The following is a 9,536-nucleotide window of genomic DNA, read 5'->3' on the forward strand; positions in this document are numbered from 1 at the left end:
TGGCCTTCAGGCTGGGCCCCCTTAGCCCATAACAAGGTTACAGATATATAGAAACATTGGGGTAACAGTCACCCCGCTATAGTTCCAGGGGTACCCAGGGCACAAATAAGCACTCACCCCAAATCCCCCCCTAACTGGCCTTCAGGCTGGGCCCCCTTAGCCCATAACAAGGTTACAGATATATAGAAACATTGGGGTAACAGTCACCCTGCTATAGTTCCAGGGGTACCCAGGGTACAAATAAGCACTCACCCCAAATCCCCCCCTAACTGGCCTTCAGGCTGGGCCCCCTTAGCCCATAACAAGGTTACAGATATATAGAAACATTGGGGTAACAGTCACCCCGCTATAGTTCCAGGGGTACCCAGGGCACAAATAAGCACTCACCCCAAATCCCCCCTAACTGGCCTTCAGGCTGGGCCCCCTTAGCCCATAACAAGGTTACAGATATATAGAAACATTGGGGTAACAGTCACCCTGCTATAGTTCCAGGGGTACCCAGGGCACAAATAAGCACTCACCCCAAATCCCCCCCTAACTGGCCTTCAGGCTGGGCCCCCTTAGCCCATAACAAGGTTACAGATATATAGAAACATTGGGGTAACAGTCACCCCGCTATAGTTCCAGGGGTACCCAGGGCACAAATAAGCACTCACCCCAAATCCCCCCCTAACTGGCCTTCAGGCTGGGCCCCCTTAGCCCATAACAAGGTTACAGATATATAGAAACATTGGGGTAACAGTCACCCTGCTATAGTTCCAGGGGTACCCAGGGCACAAATAAGCACTCACCCCAAATCCCCCCCTAACTGGCCTTCAGGCTGGGCCCCCTTAGCCCATAACAAGGTTACAGATATATAGAAACATTGGGGTAACAGTCACCCTGCTATAGTTCCAGGGGTACCCAGGGCACAAATAAGCACTCACCCCAAATCCCCCCCCTAACTGGCCTTCAGGCTGGGCCCCCTTAGCCCATAACAAGGTTACAGATATATAGAAACATTGGGGTAACAGTCACCCTGCTATAGTTCCAGGGGTACCCAGGGCACAAATAAGCACTCACCCCAAATCCCCCCCCTAACTGGCCTTCAGGCTGGGCCCCCTTAGCCCATAACAAGGTTACAGATATATAGAAACATTGGGGTAACAGTCACCCCGCTATAGTTCCAGGGGTACCCAGGGCACAAATAAGCACTCACCCCAAATCCCTCCCTAATTGGCCTTCAGGCTGGGCCCCCTTAGCCCATAACAAGGTTGAATGGCTAATTCTAATTTAACTTTTTAATTGGTCTTCATTATTTATTCATTACAGTTTTTGAATTATTTGTCTTCTTCTTCTGCCGCTTTCCAGCTTTTAAATGGGGGTCACTGACCCCGGCAGCCAAAAAAACCTATTCTCTACGAGACCACAACTTTGTTATTCTTACTTTTTATTACTCACCTTTGTATTAAGGCCATTTTCTATTCCTATTCCAGACTCTCATGCAAAGTAATGCCTGGTTGCTAGGCTAATTTGGACCTTAGCAACCAGACAGCTGCTGAAATTCCTAACTGGAGTGCTTCTACATTAAGAGCTAAATAATTCAAAAATCACAAATAATAAAGTCTGGTTGCAAATGGTTTCAGAATATCACTCCCTACATCATACTAAAAGTTAATTTAAAGTTCAACAACAACCCTTAAGAGTGTTAAATATACATCAGGTCCAGTAAACATTAGCAGCCGTTGCTATGGGTTACCGGACCTGATGCAACTTTTCAAAAGGGGGGTCATTTTTTATAGAGTTCATAATACTTAATGAAACATGGGTGATCCAAACTCTATGAACCACAGGCAGCCACAGGGATCCATTATCTAAAAACTCATTATCCAGAAAGTTCTGAATTACGGGAAGGCCATCTTCCATAGACTCCATTATAAGCACATATTTCTCATTTAATATGATGTAGACATTGATATTCTGAGACAATTTGCAATTGGTCTTCATTTTCTATTTTTTTATGGTTTTTCCGTTATTTAGCTTTTTGTTCAGCAGCTCTCCATTTGGTATTTTGGCAACTATCTGGTTGCTAAGGTATTATTTACCTTAGCAACCAGGCAGTGATTTAAACTAGGGATGGGAATATGAATAGTAGAGGGCCTGCACAAAAAGATAAATAATAAAAAGTAGCAATGATAATAAAATTGTAGCCTCACAGAGCAATAGTTTTTGGCTGCCGGGGTCAGTGACCCCCATTCGAAAGCTGGAAAGAGGCAGAAGAAAAAGGCAAATAATTCAAAAACTATAAAAAAAAAAAAAAAATGAAGACCAATTGCAAAGTTGCTAGGAATAGGGCTTTCTGTAACATACTAAAAGTTTACTTGATGAACCACCCCTTTAAGGTATGGAGATCCCAATTACGGAAGGAGTCCTAATCCAGAAAACCCCAGGTCCCGAGCATTCTGGATAACAGGTCCTATACCTGTACTTGAAAACAAAGATACTCACGTGAGATTAGGGAGCAAGTCGCTGGCGAGTTCCTAGGATATAAAAACTAGGACCTGACTAAATAATTGTACTTTATTTGAAATAAATGGATCTTATTTATTGGCGTAAACTTCCCAGATTCAAGATGGCAGAGCCCAATCAGCAGGCAAAGGTCGATATAAAAAAATATCCAATAGCATCATAGTGATCAGATATTATGTAGAGACAGTCATTGGCTGCCCTTGGGTGAAAATTCCCAGAATCCTCAGCTGGCTTTGGAAGAGCCTTAAGTGTACGAACAGGAAGACAGGAATATCACCACCATTTCCATTTTCTTTTTTGTCATCAATAGATTTAGCCCATTGATTCGGCTTGACGTCACCGTGACAATCCAGCCCCTGGGTGTGGGTAAGTCTGGCAGTTGAGCAGAACCTTTGCCTCAGCTCGCGGGCAGATTCCGGCAGATGACAGAGATGCGGCGCTCTCGCTGAACGTGTGCCCCATTGAAGAAGGACTCCTCGTCCCGTAGGATTTCATGAGTAAAGTTATAGCGAACCTTTCCGCTGGAAAATGAGAGAGGTTATAGGGGTAAGAGCAGGGAAGGATTTCCATGTAGCACTGCACATAAGATCCTACCTAAACACAAGCTCTGGCATCGAGAGGTTTAGGGCACCAAAGAAAAACATGGAGCTTAATGGCGAGACAGTTTCTGTTCACTCCTTCTATGTCCATTCCATTATACTGCTCTACAAAGCCGCCATCAGAAATCAAAGGGCCCCTCACAACAAAATATTGTGGGGCCCCCCTCCTCTCACGCCCTGCCCCCCAATGGGGAGTGAACAAGATAGCAGCTCCCAGTAGGTATCAGAATAGCACTCAATAGTAGGAAATCCAAGTCCGGCTTGGGACTCCTCCAGTTACATGGGAGTAGGAGAAACAATAGGTTAGCTGAAAGCAGTTCTAATGTGTAGCGCTGGCTCCTTCTGAAAGCTCAGACTCAGGCACACTTTACTGCTGCGCTGCAAGTTGGAGTGATATCCCCCTCCTCACCCCCAGCAGCCGATCAGCAGAACAATGGGAAGGGAGCAAAATAGCAGCTCCCAGTAGGTATCAGAATAGCACTCAATAGTAAGAAATCCAAGTCCGGCTTGGGACTCCTCCAGTTACATGGGAGTAGGAGAAACAATAGGTTAGCTGAAAGCAGTTCTAATGTGTAGCGCTGGCTGAAAGCTCAGACTCAGGCACAAGGCACTGAGATGGCGCCTACACACCAATATTACAGCTACAAATACATTTGTTGGTTCAAGAATAAAAGATTAAATGGCAGAGGGAATTATTTGCTATGTAACCGTGTCATTTAGAAATAATATGTACCCCATAAAAATCATGACAGTATCCCTTTAAGTAGAATAGCAGTGTCTCACTAAAAACAGTTCAACACTAGAAGAAATATAATCTTCGGATAAGGGTTGAGGTTCCAATAAGAGCTAAAGGCAGACATCAGTCTACCTGTTATTGGCCAATACTTTTTAATAAAGCAATAATATATTTATTATTTCCCCACCACCACACTATAGGTCTACTGCTCCCCACTAACCTCAACACATAAAGGCACCGCCTGGGTAGCAGTAGGTCGGCTCTTTCTTCAGAATTATCCACGGATACCAAGCGCATGATGCTGCTGGACAGCAGGCAAATCCCAGCAATGGTGCTGCCACAAAACTATAACAGAGGAGGGTAAAATCAAAGTCTGTACAATAGACACAGTGCTAAGTCTGTACAATAGACACAGTGCTAAGTCTGTACAATAGACCCAGTGCTAAGTCTGTACAATAGACCCAGTGCTAAGTCTGTACAATAGACCCAGTGCTAAGTCTGTACAATAGACACAGTGCTAAGTCTGTACAATAGACACAGTGCTAAGTCTGTACAATAGACCCTGTGCTAAGTCTGTACAATAGACACAGTGCTAAGTCTGTACAATAGACACAGTGCACAGATGCAGAGCAGTATGCTAGTATATGAACAGACAGAAATTACTTTTCACTTTCTGCTCCTTGGCAAATACTTGGGTCTCATCTTTTAACTACAGAAGTGTCATACCCAGGGCCTGATGTGCAGAGAACAGCACTTTGTTTAGAAGAAGTGTCATACCCAGGACCTGATATCCAGGGAACAGCACTTTGTTTAGAAGTAGTGTCATACCCAGGACCTGATATCCAGAGAACAGCAGTTTGTTTAGAAGACGAGTCATACCCAGGACCTGATATCCAGAGAACAGCACTTTGTTTAGAAGGACTGTCATACCCAGGGCCTGATATCCAGAGAACAGCACTTTGTTTAGCAGAAGTGTCATACCCAGGGCCTGATATCCAGAGAACAGCACTTTGTTTAGCAGAAGTGTCATACCCAGGGCCTGATATCCAGAGAACAGCAGTTTGTTTAGAAGACGAGTCATACCCAGGACCTGATATCCAGAGAACAGCAGTTTGTTTAGAAGACGAGTCATACCCAGGACCTGATATCCAGAGAACAGCACCTTGTTTAGAAGGACTGTCATACCCAGGGCCTGATATCCAGAGAACAGCAGTTTGTTTAGAAGACGAGTCATACCCAGGACCTGATATCCAGAGAACAGCACCTTGTTTAGAAGGACTGTCATACCCAGGGCCTGATATCCAGAGAACAGCAGTTTGTTTAGAAGACGAGTCATACCCAGGACCTGATATCCAGAGAACAGCAGTTTGTTTAGAAGACGAGTCATACCCAGGACCTGATATCCAGAGAACAGCACCTTGTTTAGAAGGACTGTCATACCCAGGGCCTGATATCCAGAGAACAGCACTTTGTATAAAAGAAGTGTCATACCCAGGACCTGATGTGCAGAGAACAGTCCCTCATTCAGTCAAAATTACTGTTGTCAGAGCTAAAGCCATAACTCTTTGCTGATTGGGCAAGTCCCATAGGGAATAATGATCAAAAACCTGAACTCTTGTGCTCTGTTTACAAAATGGACATATCAGCAGCTATAGGAAATACTGCTTCTGGGAGGCTGCTCAGAACACCCCAAAGGTACATGTTTATTATTACTCTTGCAGTTCATTCATGTATAACCATTGCTAACAAATACAGAATACAAAATTAATGTATTTTGTGTGTATATTGCTACAGAATTGCTATTGTCTTGGCTTAAAGGGGTTGTTAACTTTTAGTTGATGTAGAGAGTGATATTCTGAGACAAACTGCAATTGGTCTTCATTTTTTAGTAGTTATTTCACTGTTTGTTCAAGTATTACAGTTTGAAGTTTCTGCAGCTATCTGGTTGCTAGGATCTAAACTACCTTAGCAACCAGGCAGTGGGTTGAGAGACTGGAATATGAATAGGAAAGGACCTAAAGACCGTTATTTAAAGCAACAATAACAATAATATTGTAGCCTCACAGAGCAATCATTTTTTGGCTGCCGGGGTCAGTGACCCCCATTTGAAAGCTGCAAGGAGTTTCTTTCATAAGCAAAATGCCTATTTTTGGGCTGACATCCCCTTTAAAGGACCCGTTTAGAGCACACTTACCTTTACACTATCAACATGTGCTTTGATATACCCTTCTTTCTTGAGATCCAAGACATGAACAAGCGACAGCTGCTCCTCTCCGGGGGGAAAAGCTTTCTCTCTCACCCTCTGTAAGACGGCCGAGTTCTCTGGGGACCACTGTAAGCGTTCTGTCTCACGGAAGCCATGGATAGCCTAAAGGCAAAGAGACAAATTATTTGCTTTCCTCTTCTCACTCTTTCCAGCTTTCAAAAAGGGGGTCACTGAGCCCCGCAGCCAAAAAAAAAACACTTGCTCATTCAGGGTACAATATTACTTTTTATTACTTATCTTTCTATTCAGACTCCTATTTATATTCCAATTTCTTATTTACACCACCGCCTGGTTGCTAGGGCAATTGGGATCCTAGCAACCATATAGCTGCTAAAATTCTACACTGGACTATTGCTGAACATCGGTGATGTTGCCCATAGCAACCAATCAGATCTTTGCTTTTGTTTTCTAACTTGTAGGTGGCCGTTACAATTGCTGATTGGTTGCTATGGGCCAGTGATGTCTATTGCCAAGGTTAATAAATACACCTCTAAACGTCATGTGACTGTAATGTACTAAATGGCTGAAGGTACCAACTTTGTCTCTGGCTAGTACTCCCAGAACCTACTGATTTTCCCTCTTTTGAAAGCTCAACCCGCAGTCCCGATTCTTACTGAAAAGTCCCTCATTTCCCTTAGATCTCCTGCACTGAAGCTAAAAAAAGATACAAATTTAATTAAAAGTAGCTTTTGGCAGAGCCCAGAAATCTTAACGAGAGTCCCCTGCACTTAGATACATTGTTTCTCACATTTAATTAAATAAGTGGGCTTTTGGCAGAGCCCAGAAAGGTAAAATGCCCCCCTGCACTGAGATACAATTGTATCTAATAAGCTAAACAAAGCGGTCCTCAAACTACGGCCCGCGGGCCGGATCAGCCCCCCCAGGGGAATTTACCCGGCCCCCCCACTGCTTCCTCACCCCTGACAGCGGAGAGAGAGGACTCAGCGGGGAGCCGAGAGGGAGGACGGACGGCAGACCGGGGGGAACTGGAACAGGTAGGACTCAGCGGGAACGAAAGGAGCACCTGGGGGGGAGGGGCTGGGGGGGAAATGCGACCAGTTTGGGCCACAGTTTGGCGACGAGGGGGTGGGAGTGGAATGCGACCAGTTTGGGCCACAGTTTGACGACGAGGGGGGGGGGGGAGTGGAATGCGACCAGTTTGGGCCACAGTTTGGGTGACGAGGGGGGGGGAGTGGAATGCGACCAGTTTGGGCCACAGTTTGGCGACGAGGGGGGGGGAGTGGAATGCGACCAGTTTGGGCCACAGTTTGGTGACGAGGGGGGGGGGGAGTGGAATGCGACCAGTTGGGGCCACAGTTTGGTGACGAGGGGGGGGGGGAGTGGAATGCGACCAGTTGGGGCCACAGTTTGGCGACGAGGGGGGGGGGAGTGGAATGCGACCAGTTGGGGCCACAGTTTGGCGACGAGGGGGTGGGGGAGTGGAATGCGACCAGTTGGGGCCACAGTTTGGCGACGAGGGGGTGGGGGAGTGGAATGCGACCAGTTGGGGCCACAGTTTGGTGACGAGGGGGGGGGAGTGGAATGCGACCAGTTGGGGCCACAGTTTGGCGACGAGGGGGGGGGGGGGGAGTGGAATGCGACCAGTTGGGGCCACAGTTTGGCGACGAGGGGGTGGGGGAGTGGAATGCGACCAGTTGGGGCCACAGTTTGGCGACGAGGGGGGGGGGGAGTGGAATGCGACCAGTTGGGGCCACAGTTTGGCGACGAGGGGGGGGGGAGTGGAATGCGACCAGTTGGGGCCACAGTTTGACAACGAGGGGGGGGAGTGGAATGCGACCAGTTTGGGCCACAGTTTGGCGACGAGGGGGGGGGGGGGGGGGAGTGGAATGCGACCAGTTTGGGCCACAGTTTGGCGACGAGGGGGGGGGAGTCGAATGCGACCAGTTGGGGCCACAGTTTGACAACGAGGGGGGGGAGTGGAATGCGACCAGTTTGGGCCACAGTTTGGCGACGAGGGGGGGGGGAGTGGAATGCGACCAGTTTGGGCCACAGTTTGGCGACGAGGGTGGGGAGTGGAATGCGACCAGTTGGGGCCACAGTTTGACAACGACAATGGGGGGGTGATGGTGATCCGGCCCCCCAACAGTCTGTGTCAAGTTTGAGGACCCCTGAGCTAAACAGGTCTCTTGGGGGAACAGAGACTCGCAGCCTAAAGGGCAACTTCACCTTCATTAGCAAAACTGTAATAACACATAAAACAGGACCCCAAAACGCCCAGAAATGTGTTCAAACTTTAAATAACCTGCCAAATGTAAGTGGTATTTAGGGGGTGTGGTCACAAAAATGGGCGTGGTCCCATCCCTTTGTTGGGAGGTACGCTTGTGGGGCCCTAATTAATGAACCATGACATTTGCTAAGGGGTTAATTAGCCCAAAGGCTACTATCCCAGTGTCTCTTGCTCTCCATGTCTAACCTCATCCCAGTGGCCTCCCTCATAGCGCTTTCTCTTCAGCACAGGCTCCAGCTCCCCGAACAGTACAGACTCTTCCGCCGGGGACACAAAGTCCGGCACCACTGTAAGCCCGGGGCACAGCCGGCTGAGCAATGACTGACAGGAAACGGAAAGCAGGTTCTCTGGGGGTAACGAGCTGAGGCGTACTGCTGAAGAACGACGGCACCCCCACTGCAGCGCCCCCGCCGGGAATGAACCCCAGTAATGCGCCCTGCACCTGGGCCCGACCAGGAGTCTCATGTTTCCAAGGCAACCGGGAACAGCGAATGCAGCCGCCATCTTGTGTCCTTGCGGTGCACTATGGGAAGCGGTAGTAGAGGGTGGCGCTGTGATTGGCTGAAACAGCTGCGCGCGTATTTCTTACGGCCATATTAGTTAAGGGCAGAACCACAAAGTGCGGGAAATTACCGCAGCCGAATTCCATAGTTCTTTTTACAGCCTTCCATAAAACTGTCACCTTTAACAAATGTCCGAGGACACAGGTGTTGCTTTGGAAAATGTCCATGGGTTCTTAGTTAACTGCATAGAATAATTGTATTATGGCAAGCATATAATAAAGACCCCATGCAGTTATGACGCTATGGCCCCTGTGCTTTACATTTCCAGAGATAAAAAATATACTTTTGACGATTCGTTTTACTGCAACCTGAAGGCGAATTTGTTACAAGAATCCATTCCTAGGGATTTGTGACCTAAAATTCCTTATATATAAATATAACCCCTCAGTACTGTTAGGGTGAAGACACACAGAGCTACTAGTAGCAGCTACTTGTCGTGGCTACTTAAATAGACAATGCTGATCATTTACTGATAATTGTCTCTACGTGTGTTTTAACAGAGGCAATTTCCATTATAGTCTATGGCAGGCTATTGTTTGGAGTTTAGTAGCCATAAAAAAGTAGCTGCTACTAGTACCTCAGTTTGTCTTCACCCTTAATAGGGCCTATTATAAAC

At 47.1% G+C, this 9,536-nt stretch overlaps 1 protein-coding gene across 1 annotated transcript; it reads right to left on the bottom strand.

Annotated features, from left to right (window-relative positions):
* Nucleotides 1-2,541: 2,541 nt before the first annotated feature.
* On the bottom strand, nucleotides 2,542-9,120 carry alkbh7 (alkB homolog 7). Its single transcript, XM_002940621.5, has 4 exons — nucleotides 8,544-9,120; nucleotides 6,038-6,211; nucleotides 4,064-4,188; nucleotides 2,542-3,029 (listed from the first exon to the last, which is right to left on the bottom strand). The coding sequence occupies exons 1-4, from the start codon at nucleotides 8,859-8,861 to the stop codon at nucleotides 2,906-2,908; spliced, it is 741 nt and encodes a 246-aa protein (XP_002940667.2). The 5' UTR covers nucleotides 8,862-9,120; the 3' UTR covers nucleotides 2,542-2,905.
* Nucleotides 9,121-9,536: the final 416 nt, after the last annotated feature.

Source organism: Xenopus tropicalis, chromosome 3 (genome assembly GCF_000004195.4).
Source record: "Xenopus tropicalis strain Nigerian chromosome 3, UCB_Xtro_10.0, whole genome shotgun sequence".
NCBI classification, from domain to species: domain Eukaryota; kingdom Metazoa; phylum Chordata; class Amphibia; order Anura; family Pipidae; genus Xenopus; species Xenopus tropicalis.